This window comes from Falco cherrug, chromosome 20, assembly GCF_023634085.1.
Source record: "Falco cherrug isolate bFalChe1 chromosome 20, bFalChe1.pri, whole genome shotgun sequence".
Taxonomy (NCBI): domain Eukaryota; kingdom Metazoa; phylum Chordata; class Aves; order Falconiformes; family Falconidae; genus Falco; species Falco cherrug.
Genome location: NC_073716.1, coordinates 3489012 through 3507985, shown reverse-complemented (window position 1 = coordinate 3507985; position 18974 = coordinate 3489012). Strand labels below are relative to the sequence as shown.

The window sequence follows — 18974 nt, the reverse complement described above, 5'->3', positions numbered from 1 at the left end:
GACAGCGACGGCGGCGCGCGGGCCGGCAAGAGCGGCGCTCGGGCGGGGCGGGGCGGCTGTGGGGTCCGCCCGCCATCGGGAGGCGGGGGCCGGGGGGTGGGCCCGGACGGCCGGAGGGGGCACCGGGCACCGGGGCCCTGCCCGATCGCTCAGCGCTGGCCCCGCAGGCTGGGGATCCCGGCAGGCCTCAGTCCGCCCGCCCGCAGAGGGCGCTGTGAGTCCGCCGGGCCTCGCCGCGCCCCTTCCGCCGCCGGCACCACCGCGCAGGTGAGGCCCCGCCGGTCCCCGGGCCCGGCCCGGCCGCAGCGCTTCCCCGGGCGGTCCCGCAGGCTGCCCTCCGGGCCGCTTCGCCCCTCAGGCCTGCACTGGCTGTGGGCACAGCTGCATCCCCTCCGGCACCTGCGGGCTGGGTCCGATCTCCCCTCGGGCCCGTGTTTCCCCCCCGGCTGGGTCCAGCCGCCTTTCGGGCCCGTGTCCCCCCCACGGCTGGGTCCGATCTCCCCTCGGGCCCGTGTCGCCCCCCGGGCTGGGTCCGGCCTCCCCTCGGGCCCGTGTCCCCGGCCAGGGCCGTGGGTGCGAGCAGCGCTGGCAGCCCCCCGGCCCCCCAGCCCCCCCTGAGTGCCCTGTCCTGCAGGCGGATCCCTCCGGCAGCCCAGGGTGAGGCAGCATGGGGAAGAGCTGCAAGGTGGTCGTGTGCGGCCAGGCCTCTGTTGGGAAAACCTCGATCCTGGAGCAGCTCCTGTACGGGAACCATGTGGTTGGTGAGTCGGGGGGGGGGGGGGCCCGCCTGGCTGCTCTGCTGGGTGCTGGGCAGCCCCCTGCTGCGGGGGGGCAGGGCCTGGCCCCCTTGGGCAGGGCTGTGCCTGGAGACCCCCCAAACACGCAGTGGGGAAGGAGGAAAGCTTCGCTGTCCTGCCCTGTGTCTGGCAGGACAGGTCTCTGGGTTGTGCCGCGGCCAGCTCCTGGGCCAGGGTCCCCATGTCCCCCCTGCCCCCTCTCTGGCAGGCTCCGAGATGATTGAGACACAGGAGGACATTTACGTGGGCTCCATTGAGACAGACCGGGGGGTGCGTGAGCAGGTGCGCTTCTACGACACGCGGGGCCTGCGGGATGGCCTGGAGCTTCCCAAGCACTGCTTCTCCTGCACGGATGGCTATGTGCTGGTCTATAGCACTGACAGCAAGGAGTCCTTCAAGCGAGTGGAGCTCCTCAAGAAGGAGATTGACAAGTCCAAAGACAAGAAAGAGGTGAGAATCCCAGGGAAAAGGGGCTGCAAAGTGGGATCCGCTCCCCTTGTTCAAGCTCGCACCCAGAGGTTCCCCTTTTCTCTAGCTTGTCACAAGTCGATGACAGGGTTCCCTGTTTCCCTGTTCTGTTAGACTCTCAACTGTAACTGGTTGCTGTCCTGGGATGCCTTCTGAGTGTCTAAGTGCTCAGCAGGCCCTCCCGCTTTTGGGCTGGTTTGAGACACACAGACCCGAACAGAAGGGGAAGCTGCCAGAAGGGAGCCTTAGCATGGAGAGGGAATTAGCTGCAGGACTGGGCTGGCACCCAGGGCCTTGAGGCAGAGCCAGACAGCACTGCTCAGCTCTGCATTTTGGTACCTTCAGGGATTCTTCTTGCCCTTTTTTGAACAGGTCACCATCGTGGTTTTGGGCAACAAGTGTGACTTGCAGGAGCAGCGCCGGGTGGACCATGACGCAGCCCAGCACTGGGCCAAGGGCGAGAAGGTGAAGCTGTGGGAGGTGTCTGTGGCTGACCGGCATACGCTGATCGAGCCGTTCATCTACCTGGCCAGTAAAATGACACAGCCACAAAGCAAGTCTGCTTTTCCCCTGAGTCGCAAGAACAAGGGCAGCGGATCCATGGATGGCTGAGCCTTGTTTTCCCTTCCACTGCCACCTCCCCTCCCTCACCTCCCTACTTCCCTTGCACATACCTCCTGCCAAGCCTGTTGGGTGTCACGGAGCCTGCGGGAAGCATGGTGGCACAAGGAATGGGCGTCCCAGGGCTGGGGCTGCTCTTTGAGGATGAGAGAGGTGAGCCATCTCCCTGCACTGGGACAGGGACTGCTCTTTTCACTGCCCAGCCCCTGCAGATGCTGGAGGTGCTACAGGAAAGCCAGGATCCCCCACGAATCCCTCCGCTCTCCAGGCACAGGCTAGCAGGCCGGCGGGCCTGCTGGAGAGGAGGCACAGTGGGGCTGGCCAGCAGGTGGGGATCAGCTCCATGGCCAAGCACAGCCGGGCCAGAGGAAACAATTCCCTCACTCTTGAGCTGCTCCAGTTTTACGTTTACTGATACCATGTCAGAAGAGCCCATTTGCTGGCCCTGCCTCCAGCTCAGCCGCTGTCAGAGCAGCTCTCCCTTGTCCTACCCCAGCTGGCTCTGCGGTGCTGCAGCAGAGTTCCTGGCAGATTGCCCCTTACCTGCAGTGCCTACTGCTCCTTTATGTGCAGGAGTATTCAGTTGTCCTGCCCTAGTAAATATATAGTGCAGGGCAAGGTGCTGTTTTTGAGGGCAGGGTGCCCATCCACCACACTGCAGCCCTCCTCTTCCTCAGTGCAGACTCAATCATGACCTTGGAGAAGCTGGCACTGTGCTTAGCCTGCACGCCCCGATGCTTAGGGCTCTGGCAGCTCTCGCTGCCCATCTGTCACGGTGCTGACTCTCCTCTCAGAACCGCCACAAGACAAGGGAAAGGTGTCCCCGCACTGCCCAGCAACATGTGTTCCCGTCAGCTAGTCTGGATCTAGGGGGAGAAAGAAAAAAAAAAAGACAAGAAAGCCCTGGCTTGTTTATACTTGTTCCTTTTATTTACTGAGTAACACAATAAAGCGATGAGATTCGGTTATCAAAATATTTTCCTTTTTTTTTTTTTTTTTTCCCCAACAGTTATAGTACATCAAAAAAATATACAATGAACATTATAGGAGGGGTACTGGCCAAGTCCCTAGAGTCTGTTTATTCCATTTTTTGTGGGATTTTTTTTTGTGTGTTTGGTTTGTTGTTTGGTTGTTGTTTTTTTTTTTTTTTAATCAAACTGTTCACATCACTCCAAGGTTATTTACAGAGGGGCACACGTTATTGAGCGCTATGGACTATGCCCTACTACCTAGTACAGCATACGCTAAGTCAAAGGCAGTAAATGCTTTGGATAGCACAGGAGCGGGGAGGGTTTCTGGAGCCGGGGGATGCGATAGAGGGAGTGTGTTCTTATGCAGCTCGTTGCAGTATTATTGTTATTAGAAGGAATGGCTTTCAAGGGGTTAAAGTGCCAAGTATAGGAGTGTATTAGGACTCCACTGGTGGAGGGGTGACTGGAGCAGCCGCTGCTGGCTCCAGCACAGGCTTTTTAGAACAAAACGCAGGGGAACGACCCACCAGTGTCGAGCGGCTCCTGCAGGCTGGAGCACAGCCGCGGCTGGCTGTTCCCGGCTCCTGAGGCTGGTGGGCACGTTGCAGGAGGGGACACGCTGCCCTTCTCTGCTGGCAGCCAGGGCTGGAAGTGACCGGTGAGGTGGCCTGGGGAAGAGCACAGTGAGATGAGCAGGGGGAGGGCTGGAGCTGAGCTGACCACGGGCTGCTTGGCACTGCGGCGCTGTTTGGAGCTGCGTCCCTTCTGCTGCCCATGGGTCCCAGCCAGCAAAGGCTCCTGTCCTGTGGGTCGCAGGGTCCAGGCTGCGTGTCCCCTGGGCTGCGGGACCATTTCCCTGTCCTCGTCAAAGCCATTGCTGCTGGGAGCCTGCCTTCCCTCAGCTGGCGCTCCAAGTCATATCTCCCACCGCCACCGCAAGACCTTTCGGTTGTGTCTACCTCCAGCCTTCCATACAAGCTTGGATCTTCTCCTGGTGGCCCCTCTCCACCCTCCTCCTTCCCTGGGGTGGACAGGAGATGCCCTGAGCAGATGCATCCGTACCCAGGGGCTCCCCCACACTCCTGTCCTCTGCGGCAGGAGCGCAGCAGTGGCACCACGGGTCCGTGCCACCCATGGCATGAGAAACAGGCCCTCCAGACGCAGGCGTATGGCTCCGTGCCGCCCCGCTCCCTCTGTGCAGGTTTCCTGCCCTCGCGCGAGGCTCCAGCTCCTTCCCACCAGCTCTGGGAAGCAGAAGCATTTCAGCCGTGTGAGTTACCCGTTGGCCGGTTCCCATTCACCTCCCGCTGCCAGGACCCCGTCCTGAGCATCGGTGGAACGTGCTGGGCAAAATACTCGTGAAATCCAGGTGTTTCTTAGGGCCAAGGCGTCAGATATGTGTGCTTGTGCGTGTGGATTCCCAGGTCCACAAACCGACCAGCCGCTTCCCAAGGGCTGGGAGAGAACGTGGCCCACAGCAGAGGTCTCCCGAGTGGGCCAGAGGACGGGAAGGGAATTGTCTGCACAGAGCCAAGCGTCGCGTTGTTTTTCTTCTGCTCAGACCACAACTCCTGGCTGTCCAGACAGCGTGAGCACCAAAGTAAAACGCAGACAGCAAACGCGGTGGGCGAGCTGCTCCCCCTGGATTGCATAGATCGGGGTGGGTTGTCACTCCAGCGTAAGGTCCATTTGGGTCGCAACTTTCCTGCATATTTCTATTTACAGCAGCGCGCTGCAAACCCGGAGCGCCACGGTTACAGTTTTCAGACCAGGTCAGCGCTGGGCTTTCTGAGCACAGTGAAAAGCAGAGCTACGGCTTCGGGGTCCCTGTGAGCCCAGCTTTCTGCAGGCTACGACGGGAGCACCACAGGGAGAGTGCCAGGCGTAGGCTACGGGTGCTGCCTGCTCCTTTGTACCTGATTGTCCGGGCTGCTGGGGACACCTTTGTTTTGGGGAATCATCGGTAACTCCCTGGAAGCTCCTAACAGGGACGGGGTTTGCAGGGCTGGACATGGCAGCTGGCCGGCAGGCGAGCAGCAGCGTTGCCTTTCACTGGAGAACCGAAAGTGCTTTAGGGACATTCACTCAGCCTCACACAGCATCTCCTGGGAGGTAGGGGCAGGGCTGTCCCCCACGGGTGGGACAGAGGCAAACAGCTGGCACCGAGCACAGGGACATCTCCTCGGGGAGCCTGCACCGGGTGGCCCGGCTCTCCCATCCTCGCTGGATGGGCTGGATGGGCTGGATGCGTGCCCAAGTTGTGTGCTTCTGGGGGCCAGGGCAGGGGCACTGTGCTTTCGGAGGGAGGAGGCACCGGCCCTGGGCTTCGGCTATTGCTCTCGGAGTGAAGGTACGGTCAGTGTGGCCGGTGCCTGCCGCCGCAGGGGCTCTTTGGCTGGTGGGACGTAGGGGGTTGTGGGGCGTAGGGGGCTGGTGGGCAGCATGGAAGCCCCCAGCCAGCACAGGCAAGTGTGGGGCTGGCGAGGGCACAGCCAGCCCGGTTTGAGAGGGGAACTGCCACCTTTCTGCTTGTGCTGGGGTCATTTCACCCAGGAAGAGCTGGGCTGAGGCTCCCATCGCAGTTCCCTTCCCACTGGGCTAGCAGGGACCAGTCTGCCAGAAGGATGCTCCTTCCCCCAGGGACCAACCAGCTCCTCTTCTTCCAGTCTGGCAACTGGGAGGGGGATGAACAAGAAGCCAGCGGGCCAGGGCCAGGCAGTCCCTGGCCGCAAGATGGTCCCGGTGACTCGGGCACCATCGTCTCCTGCGTGCCGCCCGGCTGTGCGATGGGCTCCTCTGCTGAGCACAGCGCTGGCATGGGCAGGGGGAGTGGCAGGGATGCACGACGGGGCTGGCTGGGCTTTGCCGGGGTATCTCGCTCCAGCAGGAGCCCACTCAAAGCGAAGGAGAAGCCGGGGTTGAGGTCTATGACTATGGTTTCCCACCAGCCAGAAGAACAGCTGACCCAGCAGTGCCGCCCTGCACTGTGCAGCCACCGCGGCACAGCCCGGTCCGCGGCACATGGACCCTCGGCGGGCGAGCGGCTCTAGTAGGGTGCGAAGACGATGGGGCCCGGCGTGGTGCGGACGTGGGCTGGTGGCGTTCGGAAAAGGGCTGGTCCGAGGATAGGGGCTTGGAAGAGTGTGGTGGCAGTGGCTGGTCTCAGGGCAAGGGGGCCAGGCATGGCGCAGACAGCGGCTGCGGTGAGCGGGCTCGGCAAGAAGCGGGTTGCCAGGGTTTTGGTGAGATGCTTCTGCAAAGCCAGCTTGGACTGTGGGGAAGGAGGAAGAGACACCGTGAGGCACCCAGCTGGAGGAGAGCCCCCAGCCCCAGCTCCCCCGGCCAGGCAGGCAGCCCCGCAGCAGCCCCTGCCCATGTTTGCTTTCAGCTGAGCTCTCCACGCGTCTCTGCAGTAAATGCAGCCCCTGGCCCCAACCCAACATGCACTCCATCCCATCCCATGCCGGGTCAGGGCACGCAGGGATGCCCCCGTCGTCACCTCAGCCCCATCCCGCCAGCCCACAGACCTGCCCCCTACCCTGGCTTTTGCAATGCCTGGGCTGTTTTCTGCATCAGTGCTTTCCTCTGGTGCCCTGGGATGACTTTTGCTGCCAAACTCTCCGCTAAGCTGTGTGGCTCTGCGAGCAAACACTTAGGCTTGATTCAACTGAGCCGTGCCAGCCCCAAGCACCCAACCACCACAGCTCTCCCCTTCAGAAACCACAAAAACAGGTGGAAGAATCCCAAGCGCTGCTGCCAGAGGACTCCCAAGTTATTCCCATGCTTTCCTTCCCGGGAATAAAGACTGGAAACTCCTGTCACCACTATAGCCCGCCCTCCCTGTATCACGGGAACCAAGGCTTTAAGAAAAGCAGCCCTTTTGTTTCTTGTTGCAAGAGATGGCTAACGTGGCAAACGACGTTTCGGAGAGCAAACCGGGTGGGTAACGAGCAGGGAGACAGATACCTTGAGAATACTCACTGCGAGGGCAGCATTCTTCTGCAGCTTGTTGTAGGGGCTGTACTTGGGCTTGGGCGGCTTCCCCGCCAGCCTGTCTTTGTGCCTCCGGCTGCTCATGTGCTGCGAGAGGAAAACGGCCGGGTGACCCAGAGCCGCGACAGCGAGGGCAGACCCACAGCACCACGCCACTGGGGTCCACGGGGGATGCCCAGCAGCTTCTTGCAGGGAACAGTCAGGTTACGCCACCCCTCCCCACCCCAAGCCCCCCCAGAGGGCTCTGCAGGCATGCACCGGCCTGGCATCGTCACCTGTTTGAGCTGGGTCTCCGAGTTCACGTAGATCTCGCACACTTGGCAGTGAAACGCCTTGTTCTGGATGTTGATGCTGCCCTTGTTGCCGATCCGCTTGGATTTGTGCCCTGCCCGGGACAGGAGCTTGCCTCGGCCTCGCCGCATCTGGGTGCTGTGACCTTCCAGCATCGACTTGTGCTTGGCGCCTGGGTGGCAGAGGGGATGCTCAGCGAACGCTGACGTTGCAAACAAACCCAGCACCGCAGCAGCAAGAAGGATGCCCTCCAAGCAACCCGCCTGACAGCACCGCGCATCCCCCCCAACCCCCGTGCCCGGCAGCACTGGCAGGCAGAGGGGACAGGGACCTGCCTGAGAATCCGGACTCTTCCCAGGGATGCAGCAGCCCATTCCCAAACCCTGCCAAGCTCTTGTGGCCAGCTGCACTTCGCAGGCAGACCAGCAATGCTCAGCTTCTCGGAGACATCCCCCCCCACCTCCCCTGCTCTTCATGTGCCAGACCTTTGGAGAAACTGCTATTTTAAGCATGTGCTGGAGCCTGTCGCCTGTCCCCGGGCGTTAGCAGAGTCTGCAGAGCCGGGCACACATCGCCTGCCATGCTGCAGCATCTCAGCTGTGCCCAAGGTCAGAGAGGATCCGGCCGCAGAGCCAGGAATAGCTCAGCAGGGTTACAGGAGGAGGGGAAGGAGGAACCCGAAATCCTCACACACCTGGGGACAGGGCGCTCTGTCTTGCCCCTGCCAGCGCCAGCACGGCGGGGTGGGGGTGAGCAAGTAATTGAAACCCCCGCTAATTCATTCTATTTTTTAAGGCGTTAAGCAAGGAGCCCGAGTCCATGTGACAGCCATGGAGGAGCACAAGCCTGCAAACATGTTGTTTGTTTGTTTGTTTGTTCTTTTTCCTCAAATCAGCTCCTAAACTTGTAACCGGAGCTGACAAAAGCAAAAGGACACATTTGCAGCTAAGCCGCAGCGGTGTCCCGAGCCAACCCTGCGCACGGCTGCTGCTGCCGCCCCGGCAGGCAGCTGGGGCTGGGGGAACTGGTTCCCAGTTCTTGCTGAACTGGGGGAGGGAAGGCCCTTCCCTTTAAAATTGGGGTGCCCGTCCTTGTTTAGCATCCTCCCGAGAAAGGGGTGAGCCAGGAGCTGGCGCTGCAGACCCCACCGAGGGTCCCCTGCACCACGGCTGTCACCCCTGGGGGGGGCCCAGCCATCCCCAGGCTTCAGAGCACCACCACCCCCCCCAGACTCCTGCCTGCCTCGAGTCTTCTTCCGCTTGCTGCTGGGCTCCAAAGCTCGTGAGATTCCCAAAGGGCTTCTCAAAACAACCACGAGCCCGAACCGCGGAGCTGCTTTTGGAAGGATTATCCTGGGTCTGAAAGAGGCACTGGCACTCAGGTCACTACCAGCTTAAAAACACACTGCAATGGAATATAAAGTAGCCTCCAATCACTTGATTAAATGCATCTGAAAATTGTCTTTAATTAAGCGACATGAACAATAGGAGAGCATTTGACCTTGCTAAAATTCACTCCATAAGTCGCAGCACAGGTACACCGCCACCACTTATCTTTGCAAGCCACCTTAACGAACCCCTTTCTAATGAAGACAATATTCATTAACGCTTGCCGTTTCGGGGCGGTGCACGGATGGAACTGCGAGGGGGCCCATCCCCCCATCCCCAATGCCCTTACCGGTGTTGTGAGCCTCCAGCTGGGACAGGGAGTTGACGGTCACTTTGCAGGTGGGACAGTACAGGTGCTGCTTGCTCTTCTTCCCCTCCTTCTCGCTCTCGGGGGCTGAGCTGATGCTGCTGCCCGACTCGGCTGCCTGCGCCTCAGCTGCCTGTGCGGCCGAGGAGGCCACGCTGGTGGCATCTGAGGTGCCCTCCGACAGCTCCGAGGCCGGCGGGGAGCCCAATGGGGCGACACTGCCCGGCAGCTCGCCTGGCGACTCCTCGGCACCGGGCACAAGCCCCAGGCTGCTGCACTCCCCCTCAGGCTCCTGCAGACCGTTGGCTTGAGCTGGCAGGAGGGAAAGGAAAGGGGGAAAGGGGAAAAAAGAAAGAAATGGGCAGAAAGGGGAAGGTCTCTGGGCTTGAACGGGGTTTCTGGAGTCCAGCGAGCACCCTCGCCCTCCCCAAGGCCATCTCAGGCACGGCTTGCTCATCTTCATCCCCTCAAGGATGGCTCTTCCCGAGGTCTCTCCTGACACGGCATTTCCCTGCAGCTCAGGGCAGCCGGGATCAGCACAACCCCCTGGGTGAGCTCCGGTGCTGCCCGGCTCGGCGGGGCTGGCTCCCCAAACGCCCCGGTGAGCTCCGGTGCTGCTGGCTCCCACCAGCCCCATCCCTGCGCGGCAGCAGAGCCCTGGTCCGGGGACACTGCCCCTCCCACAGCCGTTCTGAACATCTCCCAGAGACACCAAATCCCAGGGGAATTGCGCACCATTTCCCCACAGCGCTGCAGGGACGCACAGGGGCCAGGTACCCCCTGGAGCGTGACCTGCCCAGGGGCTCCTGGGCTGGATTTCCACCCCTTCCCCGCGCCACTGCCCCCAGCCAGCCGTGCTGTGGACCCCGTGGAGCACAAAAGCTCATTTATTAACGCTGGCGGTGGCATTTACGCTGCACTAATCGCAGCCCGAGCAGCAGCGGGATGCAGGGGGATGCTCAGGCACCAGGCAGCTGCGGTTCAGGATTTAATCGGGCTCCTCGGGATGCTGCAGGGCTGGGAACGCGAACACCACCGGGAACCGGCCAGGTCACTCGCTCCGGTGTCACATGCTGCTGGCACAGGACACACACCCCCCACACCCCTTGCCCGCGTACCTGTGCTGCTGGGCTCCCCGCTGCCCTCGGGGCTGGGGGCAAAGTCGGCTGTGCCGTCCCGGCCGGTGGCCCCCGCCGCAGCCCCCACCGCCTTCTGCTTGTTCTTCATGGCCTCGATGGCCTTCAGCCTCCGCGCGTGCTTGTGGCCCTTGTAGTGGGCTTCTGCCTGGTTCTGGGGAGGGAGAGATGGGGACGGCTGTGTCGGTGCTGCGGCCGGGCACCCGGCTGGACACAGGGAGGACGGGCGGAGGGGTCAGCCCCGAGCCGTGGCCGCTTCAACACGTTTCCAGTGCAGCCACCTCCCCTGGTGACATCCTCCCCGGGGCCAGGGCTGCCTCAAAGGTTGTATTTTTAGCTGGGTGCAGCACAAAGCTGCTTTCCTCCTCCCGCCAGACCGCTCTGCACACAAATGTATTCGGGCCAAGGTATCACTTTGCTAAGACATCACCGCACTGCACGCCCAAGATAAGGACCCCGCTCCGATTAAATGCATCAAGTCACTTTTTAAAGAAGCTTTCAGGCAAAATTTACGGCTTCAGAAACATGCAATGAATTGCTAGCTGTAAAAATAAAATAAAAAAGTACATTGGCGGGGAGGACACGTCTCCCATTGTAACCTAACGGGTGTCTGACATGCAATTTACATTCACGGGCTCCCTTCTCCCAGCAAATGCTGAATAATGAAGTGCACGTTGATGGGTTCATGCCTGCACCGAACTGATAAAAACATACACAAAAGAAAATCACCCGAACATTTGTGTACGCTGCAGTCAGGGACAATGCCGCATTGTCCCTAAAAACAACCGCAGTTTCGTGATTTATAAATCCAATATGAATTAAGACACTGTACCACTGAGTAGCACGGATTAATTTGCACGGCATTCTCAGAGGCCGGCTGAGGCTCCCCGTGCTCGGTAGGAAGAAGCATCCTTTCCCTCCCCCCATGGCTTTCCAGGGGCTGGGAACAGTGTCCGGGGCTGCGCAGCGATGCTGGGTACGTGGGAACGCGAACGGCCCATCCGAGCACGGGGCCTCATTAGCAAATACAATAAATTCCCACCAGATAACGGGGCTGGGCTGCAGCCTAAGTAGGTCACCCGGCACCGCTCTGCGCAGGGACACGAGTGGCGTGTGAGGGTCTGCACCAGCACGTGCTCTCCCGCAGATGTGACCTCGGCGGGGGGGACACGGGCAGGGTGGGGGGCGAGCGGCTCAGGCTGCCCACAAGGGACCGACTCTCCCAGCACCGCGCTTCCAGCCAGGATGCAGCATGGAAGAGGAAAGCGATGCTTTTCCCTGAGCCGCTTCATTGCGGAGCAGAATAATTAAGCCCAGAAACGCTGACTTTGGCTGGCAGGGCAGCGCCCAGCCCCGGGCTGTGCTGATACAGCTCAGCCAGGCTGGGCCAGCACCGCGGTGGGAGGCAGAGCCAGGCTGGCCAGGGCACAGCTGCCCCGGGGAGGCGAGAGCAGCTCCCGGCAGCCCGTGCGCTGCCAGACACCGAGCGCGCAGGCAGCTCCGGCAGATGAGACCACGCTCGGGGGCATCGTCCCGTGGGCACGGGGGCTCAGCGCTGCCTCGCTCCTCCGGGAAGGGACAGCCGAGGCCAGGGGATGCTCCCAGGCTGGTAACACATGTGCCGGGCTGGGCTGAGCGTGGGAGGCTCCTGCCTCCATCGCTGCCCTGCACGCAGCGGTGGCAGGAGGGGGCAGATGGGCTTGTGCCACCCAAGCGAAGGGCTCCGAGCTGCTGCCTGTGCGGAGCAGGCTCCTGCCGCTCCACTCCCAGCAAAGCCCGGTCCCTCTCCTACCAGCTTCGAGCGAGAATTCCCTTTCAAACCTTTTTATCAATTCTCCCCACCAAAGATCAGCTGTGTGCAATTCATTACCGCGGGGATGAATGAATGTTTCCTTCCTCCCCTCTACAAGGTGGTTGATTTACTTAGACTAAAAAGCTGGGGAAAAAAAAAAACAATCACACCAGAGCTCTGGCAAGCCAAGGCAGGGAAGATTATATTCAGCTCCCAAGGACCAGATATGAATTGCACAGGCTGATAAAGCAGCTTAAGCACAAACACCGAGACCAAGGCAGCAGGGAACAGACCTGAACAAAATGACAAGGAGCAAAAAGAGCCAGGACAGCAAACAGAGGACATGGCAGCATCGGGAGCGCCTGGGCCCACGGGCAGGGAGATGTCGGTGGAAACACCAGCCAGAGCAGGCACAGAGCGAGGGAGGGCAGAGCTCCCAGGAGCTGCCACCTGCACGCCGGGCATCCCCACCGCGGGATGCTCCTGCCGAGCCGCAGGCGCTGGCACCGGCCCCACGCGCCCACCGGCCCCGCTTACCGCCGAGTTGAAGCGCAGGTGGCAGATGTTGCAGGAGATGAATTGCTTCTTCTTGAGCGGGGCGGGCACGCCGAAGGTGTGGCTGATCACCGCCTTCTGCACTGGGTCCATCTGGAGGGGGAAGGAAGGCAGAGGGCGGCTGGGTGCCGTGCCGTGCTGGCTGCCCCGGCATGGCACCGCGACGCGGCGAGCCCCCCTACCCACCACGCTCGCCGAGGAGCCGCTGCAAACGCCGGCAGAGCTCATGCCTGGTTGGTGTCTGGAAGGAGCGAGCGGCTGGGGCTGCAGAGGAGCCCCACTGGCCTCGGGGACACCCCCCGCACAGGGCAACCTGCCTTCTGTTGATGCCTGTTCTTGGACATTTTTTAAAAAAAAATTCCAAAAAAACCCCAAATCTGCAGGGTCCAAATGCCTACAGTAGTCTGGCAGAGGGGATGAGGCCACTGTGTGGGCACAGACCACGGAACCCCATCCTCCCCAACCCCACCGTGCTCCCCTGCGTGTCCCCCCGGTCCCTCTCCCCCCACCAGACACCAGGGTCACGGGTGGCAAATTATCGGTTTCTGTTTGAGCTCCCAGTTGCTGCCCTCAACCTCCCAGTGCCACGCCAGTTCCTAAGAGACTTGGCAGAAGGGGAAACCACCAAAACGGGGGGCACAAGCGATCAAAATGGGCAGCCGGCCATTAACCCTCCATGTGCTCCGCATCACGGAGCTGCCACATCCCTGCGCAAAGCCGAAGGGGGGGGCAGAGCTGCCGCCGCACAGCCCAGCAAGGGCCAGGGGAGGGGACACGGTGCCCACCGCCGCGGGCACAGCTCACCGGGGGCAGGGTGCCCATGCAAAGCCACCGCGGGCTGCACGTATGCACCGTGCCCTAACCACACCACAAGGCTGACGACACGTTACGGCGCAGCTGCCGGTACCTCGGCGGGCACGAGCATGGAGGCAGAGCAGCGCTGGTTATCCGCACGCTGCTCCCGCTGCCGGCGGGGCAGATACCTGCCAGCTGATGACAGCCCCTGGTGATTCTGTCTCTCCCCGGGGCTCGGCGTCATTCCTCAGTCCAGGCAGCAAACTTCTTCGAAAAGCCATAATTGTTTTAAACGAAATGCATTTATTAAGGGGGGCGTTGGAAATAAGAATAACCTCTTTGTTCGAGCACGGCTATAATCTATAATGCAAGTATTGTTCTCCTACCCTGTGGCATAGGAAGATTATCTTATCTGAGTCCTGCTGTCAGTAGAGCCTTGGGTTTTCAGGCGATCGTATTTCTCTGCAAAGCTATTTCGTTGCTGAGACAGGTGCATCAGTCTTCAAGGCACATGCCTGGACAACAGAGCCATTATCAAGACCCCAAATTCCTTTCCAGGAGTGAGCAGAATGGTAAAAGCAGGTGATTAATGAAGTGCCTGTTTGCTATGAAATTTTACTCACTTATCTGGCATATAAACGAAGAAGCATTTGGAGTTCAGTGGAGACCTGGAGGAAGCTACAGATGGCAAAGATGCTGCTCCACCCCTGACGATAAACATTGCAATGTCCTAAAGGCAGCGTCGCTGCGCTGCCTGTCTGTGGCCAGAAGCAGGGCCGGCACTTGTTTTCAAGAGAAACAGCTACCTTTTCCACACAAAGAAAAGAAAAACGGCTCTAACCTTCACAGCAGCATCAGCTGCCAGTACCCGGCTGGTGGCTCCCATGGGCTCATCCACCCCCCGAGCACCAAACAGGGCTGGGGGACCAAGGAGGATGCAGAGGAAAGGGGGATGCTGGCACAAGGATGCAAAGGTGGCTGGGGACTGTCCTGGCCTGAACTTGAACCTGCCATTGAAGCCAGCAGCACCGGGGCTGTGGCCAAGCACCAACTCCAGGGCAGTGGTGCTGAGCGGCGCCAGCAAAGGACCCCCTCGTCCTCCCGGGGCGTGAGGCGATGGCACCAACCTCGGTCTTTACACCACTTCTGCTTTCGCAAAGCCCCCATCGCCTGGCCCCACGGCGCGGCAAGAAGTTGTGCCCATCAGAGCACCCATGCTGCCCACGACCACCCCAGGCAGGTGCGGAGCCACGAGCACCCCTGGACCACAGCCTGGCTCTTCACCCCAGCCCCGCGCATCCCACCACAGCCAGTGCAGCTGGTGAGCACCACTGCTCCTGCCATCCCACAGCAAACGCAAGCACCGCATCCTGAAAAGCCTTCGGGCACCCAGCCCCATGGAGCACCCCCGGCGGGCTGAAGAACCCCTTGCCACGGCCACCCCTCGCTCCATCGAGCACGGTCCGCTTGCCATGCGCAGGGGGCTTCACTGGAAGCCCAGCCTGGCGCCATCCAGCACGCAGCACCGAGCGCATCCAAAGTCCGGATGCCACCTCAGAACCCTTGTACTTCTCTCTGAATAAAAATACAAACCCACCATCAACTTCTCCATAGCTTCTCCATCACTGCTGTTTCAGCGATGAAAAAGTGTTCCCAGCTCTCTGCCGGGGCTGGTGAGGGTCTGTGCCACAGCGGTACCTACCAGCACCCGCAGCCAGGTGGGCTGAGCCCCTTCCTGGCACTTCCCAGCAGAGGCAGGCTTTGGGCACCACACGCTTGGAGAATAAAGATCTCAGTTTTATAGTCAATTCTTATTGACTCACATTACTTTATCCCTGGATGTTCCTACCGATATAAATAGCGATCCTTGTGCTGAGCTCCCTGCCGCCCACCGAGGTCAGAAACGGGAATTCACAGGGACACAGCATCACTTCAGGTTGCGTCTCCTGTTGTGGTTTGCAAGGTGCTGCTGGGTCCTGAGGATCTGCAACATCCCAAGAGCTCAAAAGGGCGTTTTGAGCATGAAACGCATCTTCTGTGTTGCATTAGGGCTTTCCCCCCCCGCCTGTTGTTGTTAAAGTGGCAGGAGAGCTCAGCTTGGAAAGGTTTTGCTTGTTCCAGAGTTAAACATCTGCTGGGTTCGTGGGAGCCTTGTGACCTGCTCAAAGTGCAAAGTGTTCTGCTGTGCCGCTGCAAACTGCTCCTGCTCTGCGGGGCAGCGCCGAATCCTGCACAGCATCACCAGCAACGCCGGGTAAGCAAAGGCAAACCCTCAGATTTCTTTTTATAGCAACTCCGATATGGCAGCTCTCTCAAAAAGTAGAATACCCCGAGTGACACCCCCTCCCAGCCTCCTAAATCACCCCTGAGGCTCAGCTGCCTCAGGCTGACCTGGCATCACGGTGACTTGGGCAGGGAAACAAGGAGCTGCCTGCCCGGCTCTGGGGCGCAGGGATGCTCGAGCCCTGCACACCGTGAGGACCGGGACCCTACCCTGGCTCCCTGCGAAGCCGCCTGCCCATGCACGACGCTGAACCCCTCGCACCCCCAGTCTCAGCCGCCTCTCCAGCACAAACACAGCCCGAAGGGGCAGCTCACACCCCCAGACAGTCAGGGCTGGCTTCGCTCAGCTAATATTGCACACCGATGTGAGCTCAGAGCAATGAACTCAAGGTGCCCCCAGCACCTCCATCCCCATGTCCAACACCCCCTGGGGCAGAGGAGTCCCCACCCAGCACAGAAGCAGCTCGACAGGGCTGGGCAGCTCCAGCAAGAGATTCATTTCCCAAATTGTTATTATTTTTTTTTTAAAGCAACACAACCCTGGAGGACGCGTGCCAAGGCAGGGGCAGGCAGGAGCCAAGGAGAACAAACAACAGGGTCTGGTTCAAGTTAGCTATTGAGTCCAGCGACTATAAAAAGGAGCCCAGACAAAGAGCAGCAACCTTAATGGCATCAAAAAAAATCCTCCTCTCCTCTGTTTCTGCTTGTTAGCACAGGGGAGAGACAGGCTAAAGCTGGGATTTCAGGAGAGCTTAAAGGAGTTACATGGCTGAATCCCATTCAACAGCAACAGGAATCCTGTACTTAATTTCTACGGCTGTCTTTGAAGATCTCGGTGATAATTTGCACCTTCCAAGCACGTTTAATCTCAAAGCCATTTACAAAAGGCTGGTGAGCAAGCAGGCAGCTCAGGAAAGTCCTGGCTCCAGGCTCACAAGGGAAAAAACCAGGCATTTACCAAACGCAAAAACATCAGCCGTGCCTCTGCAGGGGGGAGCAGCCCCAGGTCCCTCTCCCCACCGCCCCACCTCCCTCTGCACAGCAAAACCTGCTCCTCAGCGATGCCAGGAGCCCGCTCTCAAGAGAACCCCAGGCGGCTGAAACACCAGGGCAGGGACTCAAAGCAAGGCAAGAGAGGGGCTCCTGGAGCAGATCCCATCCCTCCCATCAGCAAGAGGCGCAGGGCAATACCTGGGTGGATGATGGAGACCCGAGCTGGGCTGGCAGCAGCCGGGGAGAGCGGCACAGAGCTGGGAAAACACCGCTTCACACCCGAGATACTGTCACATGTCTTTGGGCACATCCACGTCAATTTAGACATGTAACAGAACGTCTGCAGAGACACACGTGTAACTGCATAACCCAAGCACTTGGTCCTCTGGTTCGAGGTTGGGGACCCTGAGCCCAGCCAGGCAGCAGGAGAAGCCCCACAGCTACCAGGCTCGCCCAACACCTGCAGCACCAGCCATGCTCCTTGTGTCTTTATAGACCTTCTCTTTCTTTCCTTTTATTTATTTATTTTTCAACTAATTAACTGCTCTCCAGAGCTACTTTATTAATATTGATTCCAGGAGCAAAATCCAATTGATCTTGGTTAGAATACACCATCTTTTTAATTCTGGTATATAAGGGTGATGGCTGGGCAGGAACCGCTCCAAGCTAAGGGCAGGGCGGGTGTGTTGCACCAGCATCCAGCAGCCAAAGACCCCAGTAATTAAGACAGAAATTACCCTCCAGGGTTTGAGAAGTGGTGCCATGTACAAGAGGAACTCCTGCAAGGGAGGAGGGGTCCGGCAGCCGATGCCCACCCACCCCTGTGGGACTCACCGTGTTGAAGTTGGGGAAGAGGTTGAGCGGTGACGTCCCGTTGAGCCTGAAGGTCAGAAAGTGCTTGATGTCCAAGGGGGGATGAAGGGGACGGCCGGGGATAGGCAACGACGCTAAGAGGGGGCTGCTGTGTCCGGAGGGACCTGGGCAGGCAGAGGGGAAAGAGCAGCATTAGCGTTGGTGGCCCCTGCTCGCAGTGAGGGGACACGCCACATGGGGACATGCCACACAGGGCCATCTGCCACAGGCTCCGGACCCTCCTCGGTGAAAGGTCCCAGCCTGGGGGTGCCCTGGGCACCCCTCTGCCTTTGGGGCTCAAAACCAGCATGCCAGTTCGAAGCCCAACACAGCATCTTTGCGGCAGAGCAGATGTGCAGGAATTCGCTTTGAACCCTCTGAAAGGTTCAAAACCTCCCCTGGGGCAGCAGCCCCTTCCCCAGGCTCTCCCACGGGAGCCCCCGCAGCCCTGGGCTCCCCACGCTGACTCCCCCTTACCGAAGCTGGGAATTTTTTTCGGTGCCGGCAGCAGCCGAAGGAGCATCCCAACCCCACGCACCCCAGCACGTGCCAGGTGGGGGGCAGAGAGCTGAGCAGCCCCCGCCACGGCTTTGCAAAGGTGTTGAATTTGGGGTACCCCTGCGACCCTCCAAGCCGTGTGGGTGCCCCTCCACAGGTATTCTGGGGGGAAATCCCCAGGGATGGGCTCCCCCCAGCTCCAAGCCGCTGGCTCCTGCACTGGAGCCACCCGCTCCCCGGCCAGGCATTGCCACCTGCCTCGCATCGTCCCCCGCAAACCAGCCGCGAGCTCCGGCGTGTGATTTAAAAATAGCCTGGAGTTATTAATAATTTTCTGTTTGAAAGAAAAACGCCCCTGGGAAGGAGGGAAGGCTGCACAGAGGGGATCTCTCTCCAGCCTGCTCCCCGTCCCAGCGCTTTGCCCCGCTCAGCAGCCCGAGGGCTGAGGTTTTCCACCTGGATTCATCCATCCCCCTGCTGGGAAAGCATCCTCTGACCCACGGAGGGCCTGGGCTGGGGTCGTGTGCCTGTGCACAGCTCGGAGGGCAGAAAAGTTAAAGAAAAAAATGAATAAAATACAATAAATAAGGTTTCAAAATGCTGTGAGCTGGAAAAGCTCATTTGCATCTCGCGTTCACACCTTCTCCCTCCTCCAGCCCACCTGGGCAGCCCTGTCCCGCTGCCTGGAACAAGGTCAAGGCCACTGTTCCTGGGGTTTTTTTATTTCTTTCTGGGCTCTTTTGCTCTTTTTCACCTCAAAGGCAGCTGCCAAGAACAGCAGCAGTCCCTCGCGGGAGGACGAAAGCGGTCAGTGCCCAAGGGATGGAGTGCTCCCGCAGAACCACCGACCACGTCGCGACCACGCCGAGGCACTCGCCCCCCCTGCAGCCCCCCTCACCCCGCTGTGCAGGATGGGGACCCCTGCCCAGCAGTGGGTTTGGTGCTGCTCTCCCATGTTCGCTTTGCTTTTTGCTCGGCACCTGACCCTCCGCCGGCAGAAACCAGGCTGGTGCAGGAGCTGAGCTACGAATCTGAAATGCAAAGTTTGAAAGATTTTCGGAATTTGAGCAGCCAGTGCTCGCCCTGCGGGCAGTAACGACCTCTTTCTGGGAGAGCGCACACGGGCGGCTCTTCAGCGGCACCGGAGCCGTCCCGGAGTCAGGCTTGACTCCGGGGAAAAATTACATTTTGCTTCATCAGGCGTGCATTGATCGAGTTAATTCCAGAGTCGCCC

General features: G+C 59.9%; 2 protein-coding genes across 4 annotated transcripts in view; one reads left to right on the top strand and one right to left on the bottom strand.

The window, feature by feature from the left end:
- Window positions 1-126: 126 nt before the first annotated feature.
- NKIRAS2 (NFKB inhibitor interacting Ras like 2) lies at window positions 127-2786 on the top strand. 3 transcript variants are annotated; one of them, XM_055697375.1, is made up of 4 exons: window positions 127-267; window positions 635-761; window positions 1006-1247; window positions 1638-2786. In XM_055697375.1, exons 2-4 carry the CDS (start codon window positions 668-670, stop codon window positions 1875-1877), a joined length of 576 nt encoding a protein of 191 aa, XP_055553350.1. In that variant the 5' UTR covers window positions 127-267; window positions 635-667; the 3' UTR covers window positions 1878-2786. The 3 variants fall into 3 exon arrangements, with proteins under 3 accessions (XP_055553350.1, XP_055553351.1, XP_055553349.1); XM_055697376.1 differs by lacking the exon at window positions 127-267 and having other exon boundaries at window positions 274-741; XM_055697374.1 differs by lacking the exon at window positions 127-267 and having other exon boundaries at window positions 274-761.
- A 78-nt stretch (window positions 2787-2864) lies between these two features.
- Window positions 2865-18974, bottom strand: part of ZNF385C (zinc finger protein 385C) — an 80916-nt gene continuing 64806 nt past the window's right edge. The window contains 7 exon segments of the mRNA XM_055697344.1: window positions 2865-6128; window positions 6839-6937; window positions 7126-7313; window positions 8819-9148; window positions 9955-10126; window positions 12302-12412; window positions 17225-17367. Of these exon segments, the coding sequence (XP_055553319.1) occupies window positions 5904-6128; window positions 6839-6937; window positions 7126-7313; window positions 8819-9148; window positions 9955-10126; window positions 12302-12412; window positions 17225-17367 (1268 nt within the window). The 3' untranslated portion in view covers window positions 2865-5903.

Coding starts and splice junctions, on each gene's coding strand:
- NKIRAS2 (XM_055697375.1), top strand. CDS start 668: ATGGGGAAGAGCTGCAAGGTGGTCGTGTGCGGCCAGGCCTCTGTTGGG. Junction 762..1,005: donor GTACGGGAACCATGTGGTTG/GTGAGTCGGGGG, acceptor CCTCTCTGGCAG/GCTCCGAGATGATTGAGACA. Junction 1,248..1,637: donor AGTCCAAAGACAAGAAAGAG/GTGAGAATCCCA, acceptor TTTTTTGAACAG/GTCACCATCGTGGTTTTGGG.